Genomic DNA, 19,173 nt, shown 5'->3' with positions numbered 1-19,173 from the left:
ATAGGACCCAAAGCTGCCGATCTCCAAGGACCATTGCAAGATACCCTCGACAACTTGTCGACATGGGCTTTTCAAATGGGTATCGAGTTCTCTACGGAGAAAACTGAGCTGGTTGTATTTTCAAGGAAGCGAGAACCTGCGCAATTACAGCTTCAACTAGGGGGTGAAACCATAGCTCAGGTTTTCACATTTAAATATCTCGGGGTCTGGTTCGATTCCAAAGGTACCTGGGGATGTCACATTAGGTATTTGAAACGAAAATGCCTACAGAGAATCAATTTCCTTCGTACAATAACCGGAACTTGGTGGGGCTCTCACCCAGGAGACCTGATCAGGTTGTACAAAACGACGATATTGTCAGTAATGGAATATGGATGTTTCTGTTTCCGCTCCGCTACGAATATTCATTTCATTAAACTGGAAAGAATTCAGTATCGTTGTTTACGTATTGCCTTGGGTTGCATGCAATCAACCCATACGATGAGTCTTGAAGTGCTGGCGGGCGTCTTACCGTTGAAAAACAGGTTCTGGGATCTCTCATATCGACTGCTAATCCGATGCGACATTTTGAATCCGATGGTGATAGAAAACTTTGAAAAGCTCGTCGAGCTTAATTCACAAACCCGTTTTATGTCCTTGTATTTTGACTACATGGCTCAGAATATAAATCCTTCTTCGTTTGTTCCCAATCGTGTTCATTTTGTGGATACTTCTAATTCTACTGTGTTCTTCGACACATCCATGAAAGAAGAAATTCGTGGAATCCCGGATCCTGTACGCCCTCAAGAGATCCCAAAAATTTTTAATAATAAATTTAAAGAAGTCGACTGTAATAAAATGTTTTACACTGACGGATCATATCTAGACGGGTCCACTGGCTTCGGTATATTCAATGTAAATTTCACCGCTTCCTATAAACTCAGTGATCCAGCTTCAGTTTACGTCGCAGAACTAGCTGCAATTCAGTATACCCTTGAGATCATTGACACTCTGCCCACAGATCACTACTTCATTGTATCGGACAGTCTCAGTTCCATTGAGGCTCTCCGTTCAGTGAAGCCTGGAAAGCACTCACCGTATTTCCTGGGGAAAATACGGGAACAATTGAGTGCTTTATCTGCAAAATCATACCAGATTACCTTGGTTTGGGTCCCCTCACATTGTTCCATACGGGGCAATGAGAGGGCGGACTCGTTAGCCAAGGTGGGCGCACTAGAAGGTGATATCTATGAAAGACCAATCTGCTTCAATGAATTTTTCAGTTGCTGTCGTCAGAAAACTCTAGCTAGCTGGCAGAATACATGGAATAGTGGAACTCTGGGACGATGGTTACACTCAATAATCCCACAGGTATCGACGAAAGCTTGGTTCCGGGGGTTGGACGTGAGCCGAGACTTTATTCGTGTAATGTCAAGGCTCATGTCTAATCATTATATGTTCAGCGCGCATCTCCGTCGTGTGGGGCTCGCTGAGAGTGGTGTCTGCGTTTGCGGTGAGGGTTATCATGACATCGAACATGTTGTTTGGACATGTGTCGAGTATTGTGATGCCAGGTCCCAACTCATAGGTTCCCTTCGGGCCCGAGGTATACTACCCTTCGTACCAGTCCGCGACGTCTTGGCAACTCGAAATCTTCCTTATATGACTCTCATCTATAACTTCTTGAAAACTATCAATGCTCAAATTTAGTGCTCTCCCTATCTCTTTCTCGTCTACAGCTCTACCGCACTCTTCTTTACGTTGCTGGAAGTATGGCCTGTGTAAACGATGCTTCGGAGCATGCACCTGCCTTGAACTGACTGAGTTGCTGGAAGCTACCCAAAAACGTCACATCAACGTCAGAACACACCAACGAAGCATCCCAATCCAGAATAATCTCTTCATTGCTACAAGCTGAAAAACATGAAGATTCATCGAACGCAAAATGTGTCTAAAAGATGTATGCCACAATTCAAATTTCAATTCAATACTGTGTAGGTCCCACCCTCCCTATGTCCCCTTACTAACTGGGGAGTATGCCGCCCCGTAATACGGCATCCCTTTCTCTCTCCCTAACAACAAGACAATCGGCCACGTTAAGCTAAAGCAAATGAGCCTAATAAAAATTTTATTTGAAAAAAAAAAAAAAACCGCGGGACGTAATTGTCCTCGACCGTTTTCCTGTTGACTGGTTTCCGAGGATTCTATCGGATTGTTTTGCTATGGTTTCAGTTCGCGGTCGTTACGTTCGAAATCCCTTAAACCGTTCATTCGCACGTTCGGTTTAAGTTTATTCATTTACACTGGTGCTTTTTTTTTGAATAGGTCATTCTGATACCACCGATTGAATGGTCTTTGATTTTTGTTTTTGACGATTTGTGCTAAACGCATGATTTTTTTTGATTTATGATTTTTTTACGTTTCGTTTTCGAGCACCTAGCGGTTCAACACGAACTGCTATGCACTGATGAGTGGAAGACGAAACGTAAAAAACTAGGAAAAAAACTTTTTATACAAATAAAGTTAAAAACGATTGGCAAAATATTGATTACTTAAATTGACGATGGTCGAGCATTCGCATAATGAGAATCTTCGACTAATCTGTCCGTCACTGGAATTTGGAATCATTTAAATGTGAAGCATAAAAAAACTATTGAAAGCCGATGATTAAAAAAAAATTGCTTGTCTTCGCAGAAGAAACCAGTCAACGCCTGCTTGTCTGTGACCGGTCATCCGCCTTGACAAGGCTTAATAAAATGACAATTTCATCGTGTTGCCAAACTATAATCAGAGTTTGAGTAAGCTCACTCAGAGCACTGACGATAAATAGTAGCAGCTTATCCTAGGATTATACGGCTCTGGGTGAATAATGGCGGAGCTTTGACTGGTTTCTATTTAGTGTGCAATGTAGAAAACATTATTTATTTGAAATAATGGAGTATCGGATAAAACGTAATCGAAGATAAACGGTCGCAACAATATCTCAGATCAGCATCGACAGCCAAACAGATAGTTCAGAAACGTTTTCAGAAGAATAACCACAAGCACAGATAAAACACGCCTCGTGTTCCGATTTGTTTCTACCCCGCCGAACTTTACCGTATCTTCCGACGCGCATCTATCAATAGCAACATTCTTGCGTCGGTTGCCTTGTGACACGTCCTTCGACTGACATCTCGCACAGGTTTTTGTTTTTTTTTTTGCGATCGTCTCCACAGCCAAACTCTCGAAGACCGGAGGCGCTCTGCTTTGCAAGTGCAGCAGCAGCAGCAGCAGTAGTCTGTGGTGAATAACCGAACACCGTCGCGACGACGACGGTGGCGGCGGCGGTAGTGACCGATGATGGTGTCATTCAAGGTTAACCCTGCCATCGTCAGCAAACCGGCAGCTGACGTGACGCGGGGACTACATTGGCGTCACGTCATGGCATTCCACCATTGCGGATCACACTATCGGTCCGGATACACCACCAGAAACACAAGCTCCCCGAAGATGGTATCGGGAGCGAGCGTGTGCGCTGACGTTTGACAACAAGGAACAACAGAGCAGCTCGAGATGATGGTACGGATGTTTGTTTTTGTGGGAATCGAGCTTTGGTTTGCTCAGATCGATTGAGTTCCTGAGTGACAAAGAGGAATCGCAAGAGTTGTAACATGTTTATATTCGTCCGAAAATGAACATTTTGATTGAAATTTTACCAGTAGGCCTTGACTATCGTAAACACGGAAGGTGTTCCGTGTCAAGAGTTTTCCGTAAAAATTGTAACACAGTTAATTGAGTTCTGCAGCGTTATTTTTTTCCGAAAGTCGATTTTCACGAACACCAGATCGGCTGTCTATCAACAATTATTGATTTTGAAGTTAGTTATAATCCTCCATCGATAGTTGCGGACAGGAAAGCAAAAAAGAAACATGATTTTGGAAGAAACCTCAGAAACCAATTCCTGTTCTAAAGGAAGGAATTCAAATACTTCTTACAAATGGAGAAAAAGCTCAAAAACTTGCTCAGCAGTTCGAGAGTGTCCACAATTTTAATTTGAACGTTGTGAGTCCTATTGAAAATGAAGTCTCACTGAAATATGATCATATTTCAACTTAAGTGTTATTACCAAATGACATTATTGAGACGAATGTTCATGAAATTAAGTCAATCACTAGGAAATTTAAAAACATGAAGGCTCCTAGTAATGATGGAATCTTTAATATTGTTATTAAAAATCTTCCCGATGTTGCCTTGAGACTCTTGGTACAAATTTTCAACAACTGTTTTTCCTCCATAAAAGATGGAAAAACGCTAAAGTAATGCCCACCCTAAAACCTGATAAAAACCCAGCAGAAACATCAAGTTATCGACCAATTAGTTTACTTTCTTCTATCGGTAAACTTTTTGAAAAAAATATTTTATTGAAAATGATGTCTCATATAAATGAGAATTCATTTTTTTTAACAATTGCAGTTTGGGTTTCGTCAAAGCTTATGGGTTATCCACTGGAGTTGCTCTTCTAGGCATAGAAAAAGCATTCGACATCGTTTGAAACAAAGGTTTAGTAGCTAAAATGTCTTATTTCCAGTTTCCTATTTATTTGATCAAAATGATTCAAAATTATTTCACTGATCGTACTCTTCAGGTTAACCTTCAGAATTGTAAAGCAGGTGTTCGGCAGAGTTCGAGCGTAGTTCCAATCTTGTATAATATTTACACTTCTGAGCTTCCAAATCTACCCGTTACTTGTCAGAAATCGCTAGTCTATGACGACACAAGTCTGTTAGCCACAGGTGATCACAGAATCTAAGAGTGATCAGCAGTCTGATCAAGCAAAATGCTTAGGTTTAACGTATGATAAAAAAACTCACTTTGAAGGATCACATTGAAGGAATCCAGGCAAAGTGTAATAAATATAATAAATGTTTATATCCTCTTGTAAACAGAAATTCTAAGCTCTGTTTTAAGAACAAATTATCAATTTATAAACAAATTTTCAGACCAGCCATGCTTTATGCAATACCAATTTGGTCAAGTTGTTGTTCCACCAGGAAGAAAACGCTTCAAAGGATTCAGAATAAAATTCTGAAAATGATTTTGAAGCGTCCGCCCTGGTTTAGTGAGTTATACAGACTCACAAATATAGAACCATTAGATGTAATGTCACATAATATTATAAGCAAATTGCGACAAAAATTAAGCCAATCTTCAAAATCACAAAATTGCAAATGATGTCTTAAGCTGAAATGTAGTCTAAAAAACCTGTTTTAATCCACCTAGTGGTGTAATGATGCCTCTCTCATGTATAATATTGTGGTTCTATTCAACAATTTTCTCTTCGATTTTTGAAAGAAACCAAGTGATTGTTTATGCATAACAGACAGAATAAAACAGTGCTTTGATTGCGTAGGTCATCCTTAAGAAAACGAAGGGGGTCACTATTATATGCACTTCCGGCATCGGAACCCGAGAACCGGTATAATCAAAGTCGGTTCGTACGGCCACCAACTAACATGACATACAAACTCTACTAATACGCACTCTAAATTACGATTTAAATGTTTGTTGCATCCGAAAATATACAGTAATTTTTGTTAGGACCATAAGACCTTTCAATTGACCCTAAGATTGGGAATAACGGTTTAGAGTCCAGTTTATAACATTTTTGTTCCGCCAATTTAAGTGACGGTGTACAATATTGAACACACTTTACCTTATAACTCCGATACCGGAAGTCTGATCCGGATGAAATTCAGGAATTACGTATGGGACCGGAAGACCTTTCATTTGAATCTAAGTTTGTGGAAATCGGTCAAACCATCGCTGAGAAAAGTGAGTGAGATCCATTTTGGTATAAATAATCACTATTTCCGGTACTTCCGGAACCGGATACCGGGAACCAGGATACCCGGAATCGGTTTGTTTAGTTGCCTACTGATAATGACTATCGATCTGTGTAGCTTTGAGATCAGTTTAGAAAATTTTTACGTTTTTTGTTCCGCCAGTTTAAGTGACGGTGCATAATCTTGAACACACTTTACCCTATAACTCCGCTACCGGAAGTCGGATCCGGATGAAATTCAGGAATTCCGTATGAGACTGGAAGACGTGTCATTCGAATGTAGGGTGACTCTTATTATAAAGGTGATCCAAAAATTATTTTGCGGATGTGTTGAGATAGAGGCATCATTCAGCAAAATTGTAGATTAATTTATATCGAGCAGCTTTGCTGAAGACACCATTGTTGTATTTGCAACGATTTTAGTGTTACAGCTATTTTTAAAGAGTAACTTAGGGTGTTCCTAAAAAATCAGATTTTTTACTGTAGCATTTTAATTTTTCACTTGTCGTATTAGGTATTTTTGAACATTGTTAAAAACAATTTTTTGATGACTGTCGCATTCAGGTAGCGTTTTCTGTACCGAAGTTATGAGCAAAACTGTTTCAAAAAATTAGTTATTTTTAAACTGCTGTATCTAACATTGAGGCAAACGAAAAAAATTGGTTACTTGCATTTGACAGAAAATACTTTCGAGCATGTCTATAAAAAAAAACAGAGGAATTATTTTTTTTAAATTTCTAAACTGTGCTTAATTTCGTGAGATTTTTTGTGCTATATTCGTAATTCTACTTCTTCTGAATTGTAAAACAAGTATATGAAAGACTTTCGAGTGGAATTTACAAATAGAAAATTCAAATAATTTTCGCATTCTGTACATTCCGAAATAATTCTAAGTTTGTGAAATATAAATTTTAATATTCTGTCGATTATAATTGATGTCGTTTAGGATAGCCGAAAATTTAAGATATATTATTTTGTTCTTTATTGCTTGTAAAACAAAAATCAAGCAATGTATTATTTTTAAATTGCAGTTATTTTTTTTGTCATGGGTTAGTATATAGAATTCTTTTATTTTTACGTTCTATTCCTTATTGTATAAAACCATTGAAATTATTTAAAATTTTTGTAATATCACAAAACTTATTTTATTACATCTCTATGAAATAGATGAAAACAACACGAATGGCAATTTTAAAATTTCCAATCTTCTACCGATTTTTTTAGACTCTACGGAAAACCTAAAACAAAATCAGAATTTTAGTAGTTATCAATTGCATTTGGGTTGTGCATAAAAATTGTTTAAATCTTTTGTGCAATACAAAAATATAATTATTTTTAGAGTTTAGGTATATTTACCAAAAGGCTATAGCAGGATAAGCATGTGAAATCTGCCCCCGAAGGGAATTCATATTGTCATACCACATTCGAAAGGTCATAGACTGGAAACAGTTTTCTTAAAGTTTCAACCCTTTAACTGCCATATTGACGGAGCTAGAGTGGTTCTATTGATTTTTATTTTATTTGATTTTTGAAGAAACTGCTCCTCCGAAAAATTTGAAAAAAATCAGGCATGTTTAAGGCATTATGGGGATGCTTTACAATTTTTTTCAAAATTTTTGAAGATGTATTTCTTTCATTTAAAAATACTAGAAAATTTTGAAACATATTTTTTCCCTCTTCCAATTTTTGCACCACCCTGGATTTTTTAGTGATAAATAAAGAATTTTTGTTATGTGTTAAAGTGATATGTTTTCATATTTTTTAAAAATGCGGACGACCAAAATATTTGATTTTTTCTAAAAAATTGATAACAGTCGACCATGCGTTCCCATCGAATTCTGAGAGAAGGAAACGCATGGTGCTTTATCTTAGAAGTTTCTAGTAGTAGTCGACCATGCGTTCCCATAAAGTTCTCATAAAAGGGAAACGCATGGTGCTTTGTTCTAGTAGTTTATGATGCAACTCAAGCGCAGGGCTTAGAAATCCAAGTAACGAAAAGAAGGAAATGAGTATCAACTAACTAACTACTAGAAACTGCTAAGATAAAGCACCATGCGTTTCCTTCTCTCAGAATTCGATGGGAACGCATGGTCGACTGTTATCAATTTTTTACAAAAAATCAAATATTTTGGGTGTCCGCATTTTTAAAAAATATGAACACATATCACTTTGACATTTCCAAAAATTCTTTATTTATCACTAAAAAATCCAGGGTGGTGCAAAAATTGGAAGAGGGAAAAAATATGTTTCAAAATTTTCTAGTATTTTTTAATGAAAGAAATACATCTTCAAAAATTTTGAAAAAAATTGTAAAGCATCCCCATAATGCCTTAAACATGCCTGATTTTTTTCAAATTTTTCGGAGGAGCAGTTTCTTCAAAAATCAAATAAAATAAAAATCAATAGAACCACCCTAGCTCCGTCAATATGGCAGTTAAAGGGTTGAAACTTTGAGAAAATTGTTTACAGTCTATGACCTTTCGAATGTGGTATAACGATATGAATTCCCTTTGGGGGCAGATTTCACTTGCTTATCCTGCTATAGCCTTTTTAAGATTGTCAGTGATTGTCAGGAGTTAGGATCTTAACGATGAAAAAAATCATCATTTTTGCGATTTTTTTCCAGAATTATCGTTCAACAAAACAAATTTAAATGTTTCGCATGATATAAAGCATCATTCGAACCACATTTTGTAATTTTTTCGTGTAAAAATATTGGGAAATAAGTCGGTGAAGAGGTATTTTTGAAGACGCTTCTTAAAAATTATGATTTGCGGTGTCCACTGTATCTCAGTGCAAACTAATCAGAAGTGAACAAATGAAGGCAGCATAGTTAGAGTAGAAGTTTTCCTAGACCCCAACGTTTCTGTTTGATTTTTTTTTAATTTTTTTTAATTTTTGGTAGTTGTTCAAAGCGAAAACTACGATTTTTCACGAAAAAACCGCCATTTTGTAGCTGTAAAACCTCCCCAAAGTAACAAACAACGAAAAGGAAAACGTTGGGGTCTGGTTTTTTATATACAGAAAGTGTGTGCAAAATTTGAACAAAATTGGTGCAGTAGTTTTTGAATGATGATGGACACGGATTTCAGAACCTGCTTTCGAGAAAAACGCGTTTAAAGTTTTTTGTTTATAAAATCAATGGAAACAATTTATTACTCAAAGGAGTTAGTTAGTTAGTTGTTTATTTTAGCCCGGTTTTAACCTATCGGTCATTCACCGGGGGATTACTGAAAGGAGCCCGTAGGGTCTAATATTTTCAACAAATCATATTTATTCTTTTATAATATGGTATAATGAAGCATTTCAAGAATGTTTTGTCAAGTTTATAAGTCAATCGAAGTAGAAGTCTTGGGCCTGTGTGCCGAGCTTTTACTTCTTCGCAGTATGATATAAGCAAAGATAAAGGCCCATAATTTGCTGAGTTTTGATCCGATAGGCTTGAAAATTTCGCAGAATATTCTTGATATGTTTCACTATAAGAAAATACAAAGAAAAAAATAAATGTTTTTTCAAAAGTGTCAGACACTACCCGCTCCTTAAGAACTCGCTGTTCGCCCGTTTACAAAATCGATTTTTTTACACTGGAAATTCACGTAGACTGTTTGGTGGTGTGGTTACTTCATGTAAATTGTATGTTCTATTCAGTTTAGGAGATGTTCGGATAACATTCATTTTGTTCACGTAAAATAATTAATTTGATGTTTGAAACTATTTCACATGATTTTGCAAGTGACTCAAACGTGAATGATTATTTCAGTGTGTATACGCACGAGGCATTTCACGTTACTGTGTGTCACTTACCTTGCCTAACAACTATAGGCCTGGGGTGACCTTTGCTTTATCAAGCATACGTCTCCACATAACTCGGTCCATGACTGCTTGTCGCCAGCCACTCAAGGCACGAATGCTTCTGAGATCACCCTCCACTTGATCGATCCACCTTGCTCGCTGCGCTCCTCTTCTTCTTGTACCAGTCGGATTAGATTCAAGAACCATTTTCACTGGGCTGTCGTCCGACATTCTTATGACATGCTCAGCCCATCGTAGACGTCCGATTTTAGCTGTTCATACGATGGGTGGTTGTCCTAGCAGCTGTTGCAATTCGTGATTCATACGCCGTCTCCACGTTCCGTCTTCCATCTGCACTCCGCAATAGATGGTCCTCAGTACCTTTCTTTCGAAAACACGTTGGTCCTCTGCCAGCATAGTCCAGGTCTCGTGGCCATAGAGAACAACCGGTCTAATGAGCGTTTTGTAGATGGTCAATTTCGTGCGGTTGCGTACTTTTCTCGATCGGAGGGTTTTTCTGAGTTCAAAGTACGCACGATTCCCTGCCAAAATACGTCTATGAATTTCATTTTCGGCGGTCACCAGTGAGCCCAAATACACGAACTCGTCAACCACCTCGATATCGTCGCCGTCTATCAATATTCGTGATGGGAGGCGTAGTGTTTCTTCTCTGGAACCTCTTCCTCTCATGTATTTTGTTTTCGACGCATTTATGGCCCGTCCGATACGCCTAGCTTCAGCTTTCAGTCCGATGTAAACAAAATTGCAAATGATGTCTTAAGCTGAAATGTAGTCTAAAAAACCTGTTTTAATCCACCTAGTGGTGTAATGATGCCTCTCTCATGTATAATATTGTGGTTCTATTCAACAATTTTCTCTTCGATTTTTGAAAGAAACCAAGTGATTGTTTATGCATAACAGACAGAATAAAACAGTGCTTTGATTGCGTAGGTCATCCTTAAGAAAACGAAGGGGGTCACTATTATATGCACTTCCGGCATCGGAACCCGAGAACCGGTATAATCAAAGTCGGTTCGTACGGCCACCAACTAACATGACATACAAACTCTACTAATACGCACTCTAAATTACGATTTAAATGTTTGTTGCATCCGAAAATATACAGTAATTTTTGTTAGGACCATAAGACCTTTCAATTGACCCTAAGATTGGGAATAACGGTTTAGAGTCCAGTTTATAACATTTTTGTTCCGCCAATTTAAGTGACGGTGTACAATATTGAACACACTTTACCTTATAACTCCGATACCGGAAGTCTGATCCGGATGAAATTCAGGAATTACGTATGGGACCGGAAGACCTTTCATTTGAATCTAAGTTTGTGGAAATCGGTCAAACCATCGCTGAGAAAAGTGAGTGAGATCCATTTTGGTATAAATAATCACTATTTCCGGTACTTCCGGAACCGGATACCGGGAACCAGGATACCCGGAATCGGTTTGTTTAGTTGCCTACTGATAATGACTATCGATCTGTGTAGCTTTGAGATCAGTTTAGAAAATTTTTACGTTTTTTGTTCCGCCAGTTTAAGTGACGGTGCATAATCTTGAACACACTTTACCCTATAACTCCGCTACCGGAAGTCGGATCCGGATGAAATTCAGGAATTCCGTATGAGACTGGAAGACGTGTCATTCGAATGTAGGGTGACTCTTATTATAAAGGTGATCCAAAAATTATTTTGCGGATGTGTTGAGATAGAGGCATCATTCAGCAAAATTGTAGATTAATTTATATCGAGCAGCTTTGCTGAAGACACCATTGTTGTATTTGCAACGATTTTAGTGTTACAGCTATTTTTAAAGAGTAACTTAGGGTGTTCCTAAAAAATCAGATTTTTTACTGTAGCATTTTAATTTTTCACTTGTCGTATTAGGTATTTTTGAACATTGTTAAAAACAATTTTTTGATGACTGTCGCATTCAGGTAGCGTTTTCTGTACCGAAGTTATGAGCAAAACTGTTTCAAAAAATTAGTTATTTTTAAACTGCTGTATCTAACATTGAGGCAAACGAAAAAAATTGGTTACTTGCATTTGACAGAAAATACTTTCGAGCATGTCTATAAAAAAAAACAGAGGAATTATTTTTTTTAAATTTCTAAACTGTGCTTAATTTCGTGAGATTTTTTGTGCTATATTCGTAATTCTACTTCTTCTGAATTGTAAAACAAGTATATGAAAGACTTTCGAGTGGAATTTACAAATAGAAAATTCAAATAATTTTCGCATTCTGTACATTCCGAAATAATTCTAAGTTTGTGAAATATAAATTTTAATATTCTGTCGATTATAATTGATGTCGTTTAGGATAGCCGAAAATTTAAGATATATTATTTTGTTCTTTATTGCTTGTAAAACAAAAATCAAGCAATGTATTATTTTTAAATTGCAGTTATTTTTTTTGTCATGGGTTAGTATATAGAATTCTTTTATTTTTACGTTCTATTCCTTATTGTATAAAACCATTGAAATTATTTAAAATTTTTGTAATATCACAAAACTTATTTTATTACATCTCTATGAAATAGATGAAAACAACACGAATGGCAATTTTAAAATTTCCAATCTTCTACCGATTTTTTTAGACTCTACGGAAAACCTAAAACAAAATCAGAATTTTAGTAGTTATCAATTGCATTTGGGTTGTGCATAAAAATTGTTTAAATCTTTTGTGCAATACAAAAATATAATTATTTTTAGAGTTTAGGTATATTTACCAAAAGGCTATAGCAGGATAAGCATGTGAAATCTGCCCCCGAAGGGAATTCATATTGTCATACCACATTCGAAAGGTCATAGACTGGAAACAGTTTTCTTAAAGTTTCAACCCTTTAACTGCCATATTGACGGAGCTAGAGTGGTTCTATTGATTTTTATTTTATTTGATTTTTGAAGAAACTGCTCCTCCGAAAAATTTGAAAAAAATCAGGCATGTTTAAGGCATTATGGGGATGCTTTACAATTTTTTTCAAAATTTTTGAAGATGTATTTCTTTCATTTAAAAATACTAGAAAATTTTGAAACATATTTTTTCCCTCTTCCAATTTTTGCACCACCCTGGATTTTTTAGTGATAAATAAAGAATTTTTGTTATGTGTTAAAGTGATATGTTTTCATATTTTTTAAAAATGCGGACGACCAAAATATTTGATTTTTTCTAAAAAATTGATAACAGTCGACCATGCGTTCCCATCGAATTCTGAGAGAAGGAAACGCATGGTGCTTTATCTTAGAAGTTTCTAGTAGTAGTCGACCATGCGTTCCCATAAAGTTCTCATAAAAGGGAAACGCATGGTGCTTTGTTCTAGTAGTTTATGATGCAACTCAAGCGCAGGGCTTAGAAATCCAAGTAACGAAAAGAAGGAAATGAGTATCAACTAACTAACTACTAGAAACTGCTAAGATAAAGCACCATGCGTTTCCTTCTCTCAGAATTCGATGGGAACGCATGGTCGACTGTTATCAATTTTTTACAAAAAATCAAATATTTTGGGTGTCCGCATTTTTAAAAAATATGAACACATATCACTTTGACATTTCCAAAAATTCTTTATTTATCACTAAAAAATCCAGGGTGGTGCAAAAATTGGAAGAGGGAAAAAATATGTTTCAAAATTTTCTAGTATTTTTTAATGAAAGAAATACATCTTCAAAAATTTTGAAAAAAATTGTAAAGCATCCCCATAATGCCTTAAACATGCCTGATTTTTTTCAAATTTTTCGGAGGAGCAGTTTCTTCAAAAATCAAATAAAATAAAAATCAATAGAACCACCCTAGCTCCGTCAATATGGCAGTTAAAGGGTTGAAACTTTGAGAAAATTGTTTACAGTCTATGACCTTTCGAATGTGGTATAACGATATGAATTCCCTTTGGGGGCAGATTTCACATGCTTATCCTGCTATAGCCTTTTTAAGATTGTCAGTGATTGTCAGGAGTTAGGATCTTAACGATGAAAAAAATCATCATTTTTGCGATTTTTTTCCAGAATTATCGTTCAACAAAACAAATTTAAATGTTTCGCATGATATAAAGCATCATTCGAACCACATTTTGTAATTTTTTCGTGTAAAAATATTGGGAAATAAGTCGGTGAAGAGGTATTTTTGAAGACGCTTCTTAAAAATTATGATTTGCGGTGTCCACTGTATCTCAGTGCAAACTAATCAGAAGTGAACAAATGAAGGCAGCATAGTTAGAGTAGAAGTTTTCCTAGACCCCAACGTTTCTGTTTGATTTTTTTTTAATTTTTTTTAATTTTTGGTAGTTGTTCAAAGCGAAAACTACGATTTTTCACGAAAAAACCGCCATTTTGTAGCTGTAAAACCTCCCCAAAGTAACAAACAACGAAAAGGAAAACGTTGGGGTCTGGTTTTTTATATACAGAAAGTGTGTGCAAAATTTGAACAAAATTGGTGCAGTAGTTTTTGAATGATGATGGACACGGATTTCAGAACCTGCTTTCGAGAAAAACGCGTTTAAAGTTTTTTGTTTATAAAATCAATGGAAACAATTTATTACTCAAAGGAGTTAGTTAGTTAGTTGTTTATTTTAGCCCGGTTTTAACCTATCGGTCATTCACCGGGGGATTACTGAAAGGAGCCCGTAGGGTCTAATATTTTCAACAAATCATATTTATTCTTTTATAATATGGTATAATGAAGCATTTCAAGAATGTTTTGTCAAGTTTATAAGTCAATCGAAGTAGAAGTCTTGGGCCTGTGTGCCGAGCTTTTACTTCTTCGCAGTATGATATAAGCAAAGATAAAGGCCCATAATTTGCTGAGTTTTGATCCGATAGGCTTGAAAATTTCGCAGAATATTCTTGATATGTTTCACTATAAGAAAATACAAAGAAAAAAATAAATGTTTTTTCAAAAGTGTCAGACACTACCCGCTCCTTAAGAACTCGCTGTTCGCCCGTTTACAAAATCGATTTTTTTACACTGGAAATTCACGTAGACTGTTTGGTGGTGTGGTTACTTCATGTAAATTGTATGTTCTATTCAGTTTAGGAGATGTTCGGATAACATTCATTTTGTTCACGTAAAATAATTAATTTGATGTTTGAAACTATTTCACATGATTTTGCAAGTGACTCAAACGTGAATGATTATTTCAGTGTGTATACGCACGAGGCATTTCACGTTACTGTGTGTCACTTACCTTGCCTAACAACTATAGGCCTGGGGTGACCTTTGCTTTATCAAGCATACGTCTCCACATAACTCGGTCCATGACTGCTTGTCGCCAGCCACTCAAGGCACGAATGCTTCTGAGATCACCCTCCACTTGATCGATCCACCTTGCTCGCTGCGCTCCTCTTCTTCTTGTACCAGTCGGATTAGATTCAAGAACCATTTTCACTGGGCTGTCGTCCGACATTCTTATGACATGCTCAGCCCATCGTAGACGTCCGATTTTAGCTGTTCATACGATGGGTGGTTGTCCTAGCAGCTGTTGCAATTCGTGATTCATACGCCGTCTCCACGTTCCGTCTTCCATCTGCACTCCGCAATAGATGGTCCTCAGTACCTTTCTTTCGAAAACACGTTGGTCCTCTGCCAGCATAGTCCAGGTCTCGTGGCCATAGAGAACAACCGGTCTAATGAGCGTTTTGTAGATGGTCAATTTCGTGCGGTTGCGTACTTTTCTCGATCGGAGGGTTTTTCTGAGTTCAAAGTACGCACGATTCCCTGCCAAAATACGTCTATGAATTTCATTTTCGGCGGTCACCAGTGAGCCCAAATACACGAACTCGTCAACCACCTCGATATCGTCGCCGTCTATCAATATTCGTGATGGGAGGCGTAGTGTTTCTTCTCTGGAACCTCTTCCTCTCATGTATTTTGTTTTCGACGCATTTATGGCCCGTCCGATACGCCTAGCTTCAGCTTTCAGTCCGATGTAGGTTTCCGTCATCTTCTCAAGGTTACGTGTCACAATATCAATATCGTCAGCGAAGCCAAAAAGTTGTACGGACTTTCGGAAAATCGTGCCACTCGTGTCGATCCTCGCTCTTCGAATCACACCTTTCAGGGCAATATTGAACAAGATACAAGAAAGTCCATCACCTTGACGTAGCCCTCTCCGAGATTCGAAGGGACTCGAGAGCGTCCCAGATACTCGGACGTAGCACATCACTCTATCCATCGTTGCTTTGACAAATCGCGTCAGTTTATCCGGGAAACCGTATTCTCGTGCATGATCTGCCATAGCTGTTCTCGATCGATTGTGTCGTATGCCGCTTTGAAGTCAATGAATAGGTGATGCGTGGGTACGTTGTATTCACGACACTTCTGGAGTACTTGTCTTATCGCGAATATGTGATCCGTAGTGGCGCGGGCTTCAGTAAATCCCGCTTGGTACGGCCCTACGAATTCCTTAGCTATTGGTGATAGACGAAGGCAAAGGATTTAGGAGAGTACCTTGTTGGCGGCGTTGAGCAATGTGATTGCACGGTAATTGCAACAATTTAGCTTATCGCCCTTTTTGTAGACGGGACATACCACTCCATTCATCCATTCCTGCGGTAGAATCTCCTCCTACCAAATCCTAGAAATCATCCAGTGCAGCGCTCTAGCCAGTGCCTCTCCTCCATGTTTGAGCAGCTCGCTTTGTTGTTCCTCAGTTTACCGATCACCTCACTTATCTCCGATAGATCAGGTGCAGGGAATCTGTCGTTGGCTAAGCGTGCACCTAGATTGATTCCTGTACCGTTCTCTGTATCTTGTGCTTCGCCATTCAGATGCTCGTCATAGTACTGCTTCCACCTGTTGATCACCTCACGTTCGTTCGTGAGAAGATTACCGCTGGTATCTCTGCACATTTCGGCCTGTGGCGTGTAGCCTCTACGTGAGCGGTTCACCTTCTCATATAACTTCTGTGTGTAATTTGCGCGGTACAGCTGTTCCATCGCTTCGCGATCTTGGTCTTCCTGGTGGCGCTTTTTCCTCCGGAAAACCGTGTTCTGTCTGTTCCGTGCCTGTCTGTATCGTTCCTCGTTCGCCCTCGTGCGGTGTTGCAGCATCCTCGCCCTTGCTGCATTCTTCTCTTCGACCAACTGCTGAAATTCGCCGTCAAACCAGTCATTTCCTCGATTCGATAACCTCGTACCTAGAACGGTTGCAGCAGTGCTACTCACGGCGTACCTTATGTTCCTCCAGCCGTCTTCAAAAGTCGCCGCGCCAAGCTGCTCTTCCGTTGGTAGCACTTGCTCCAGTTGTTGCGCGTATTCCTCTGCAGTGCGAATGCTACGTAGCTGCTTGAGATTGAGTCCCGGCGTTCCTGTGCGATGAGTATTGTGCACCGTCGATAGTTTTGAGCGCATACAAATCGCGACAAGGTAGTGGTCAGAATCAATGTTGGCACTGCGGTAAGTGCGGACATTGATGACGTCGGAGAAGAATCGCCCGTCGATGAGAACGTGGTCGATTTGATTTTCCGTATGTTGATCAGGTGATCTCCAGATGGCTTCGTGGATCTTTGCGGAGGAAGAAGGTGCTTCGAACTACCATTCCGCGAGAGGCTGCAAAGTTTACTCATCGTTGACCGTTGTCATTTGTTACCGCGTGCAGGCTCTCCAGCCCGATTACTGTGTGTTAGTAATGTTAAATGTTGAACATTTTGAAAAACGTTTTCAAAATCGAAGCTTTAGAAAATTTTCTTTTTAACAGAAAAAGACTGTACAGAGTCGCAGTAGCTGTTCGTTGATACTGGAGACCTTTTTTCTGCTATTTCAGCAATTACTGCTCAAGCATACAATTGCCTTTAGCATTCTCGAAACAATTATCCAATTAGTTTACTGCTCAAAACTAGCACTTAACAGTTTCATTCTCAATAGTGCAACACATACCAGCAACAATTCAATCCAACAAGAGTGCAACAGAGTTCAAGTAAATAATGCATTTTTGAATTCCATGGCGGGTCCGTGTGTGGATTATGAACACCATGGTATGGGAAGCAGTTTTAGTGATTGGGATGCAGCAGTCGAAACGCAAAGCAAAATAAACCCATTTTCAATTAACTCGAACCATTAACAACAATAATAACGACGTAGTTGTCGTCGTCGTCGTCACCGTCGATTGTGTGTACGTGAAAATATAAACTGACCACCGAAGGCCAGACGCTCAGCAGTAGCAGTAGCGCATTTCAACGGCCAGAACTGCCTCGACTGATTCTGTTAGTTACTGCAGAAACTGTATGCTCGAACCAAAAGCCCATAACCGCCACATAACTATACTATGCTATCTATGTAGTATACCACTACGACGAACGGATGAAACCGAAAGGCAACCGCGACTAATCTCGATGTTTTTTCATCTCTCTTTTTGCAGCCGCCAGTTCTAAATATATCAGCAACCAGCGCACCAAGAGCACCAGCAGCAGCACTCCGGTTTGAAGTATCTGCGGCTCACGTCACGTACAGTGCGTGCCTGGTTTGTCCAACCGACGTCGGCGTCGTTCATCGTCATTGGAATAGCTGCTTTGTGTACGTTGTGCCTGTGCCTGACAGTGTGTGTGTGAGTGTTTTTTTTGTGGATTAATTAAACATTGCCCGTGAAGTTCCTGCGCAGCTCTTGGTGATCCATGGGTACGAGAATGCTGTGGTGTATCGTGATCTGATTTTATGCTCCACAACGGCGACGACGACACCCGCTGACTCGGTTCGGGTAGTGTTGGACGGCATCGACGGCTATTATTAACAAAACATTGTAGATTCATCGTCGTCGTCGTCGTCGTCGAAGATCAGTGCGGAGATAAATCTTTGCGACGCGCTCTAAATGGGGATGGGTGGGTTGTCGATCGAGGATTACTGAGAGCAGCACCGAATCGTGAACTGTCGGGTTGTGTGTGAGTTTGTGTATTTGTCGTGAGAGTGAGTGGGAGCAAAAAAAACAAGGGCCACCATAGGACTCCCGTGTGTGGTCAGCCAGCCAGCGAATCACAGTTGCTTAGTTGCGAGAGTGCGATCTTACTTGCTAGACGTGTTGGCGGGTGTAGAAGGATCGCCCAAAATCCGCGCGTTTTCCCCCGCCGTCCACCGGAAAAAAATCAGTGAAGAAAATTACATTCAAACGGTGCTCGAAAGCCATTTATTTAGCCATCAAGTTCAAGTGACCCGCGTGTGTAATTTCCGGCACCCAAAAGTGCTAATGAGAAGGAATATTTTTCGCGACGAAGTAAAAATTCCCATTCAGACGGGGAGGTGATTTTTCCTGCACCGAACCCGAACAGATGAAAAGTGCGGTTCTATAAATAAAAAAAATCTCGAGAAAGTGGCGGTGTCTCGGCGGTGAACATGCTTGCTGCAGCTTTGACTGTGTAGCGGATTCGGAATACTGCCGTTCAAGAAGAAGAAGAAGATAAAATTAAAAAAAAAGAAAAGTGAAAAATCAAAATCCTGCACTGTGTTAGCAGTTTGAAATCAAACCAGTTACGCAAAGTTACGTGATTTGTTTTCCTTTTTTTTCGGTGCAAACGAGTGCGGAAAACCAAGTGCATCCTAAATGAATGAAGCTTTCAATTTCTATTATCAGAACTTGTTCTCGATAAGT

At 38.8% G+C, this 19,173-nt stretch overlaps 1 protein-coding gene across 14 annotated transcripts in view; it reads left to right on the top strand.

Moving 5' to 3' along the window:
* The window catches only part of LOC131428271 (uncharacterized), a 209,690-nt gene that overhangs the window by 98,527 nt on the left and 91,990 nt on the right, over positions 1-19,173 (top strand). For 7 of the 14 annotated variants that reach the window (XR_009229359.1, XR_009229358.1, XR_009229360.1 and 4 more), the window contains exon 1: positions 18,216-19,171. The exons of 1 other annotated variant lie outside the window; for it this stretch is intronic. Coding sequence is in view for 4 of the 13 variants with exons in the window: in XM_058592083.1 (XP_058448066.1) it covers positions 19,126-19,171 (46 nt within the window). In the remaining 9 variants the exon portion in view is untranslated. 6 more of the 14 variants (XM_058592074.1, XM_058592075.1, XM_058592082.1 and 3 more) reach the window with 4 other exon arrangements.

The sequence above is a fragment of the Malaya genurostris genome, chromosome 2, assembly GCF_030247185.1.
Source record: "Malaya genurostris strain Urasoe2022 chromosome 2, Malgen_1.1, whole genome shotgun sequence".
Taxonomy (NCBI): Eukaryota; Metazoa; Arthropoda; class Insecta; order Diptera; family Culicidae; genus Malaya; species Malaya genurostris.
The sequence above is the reverse complement of the archived record's forward strand: the minus strand, read 5'-3'. Positions and strand labels throughout refer to the sequence as shown.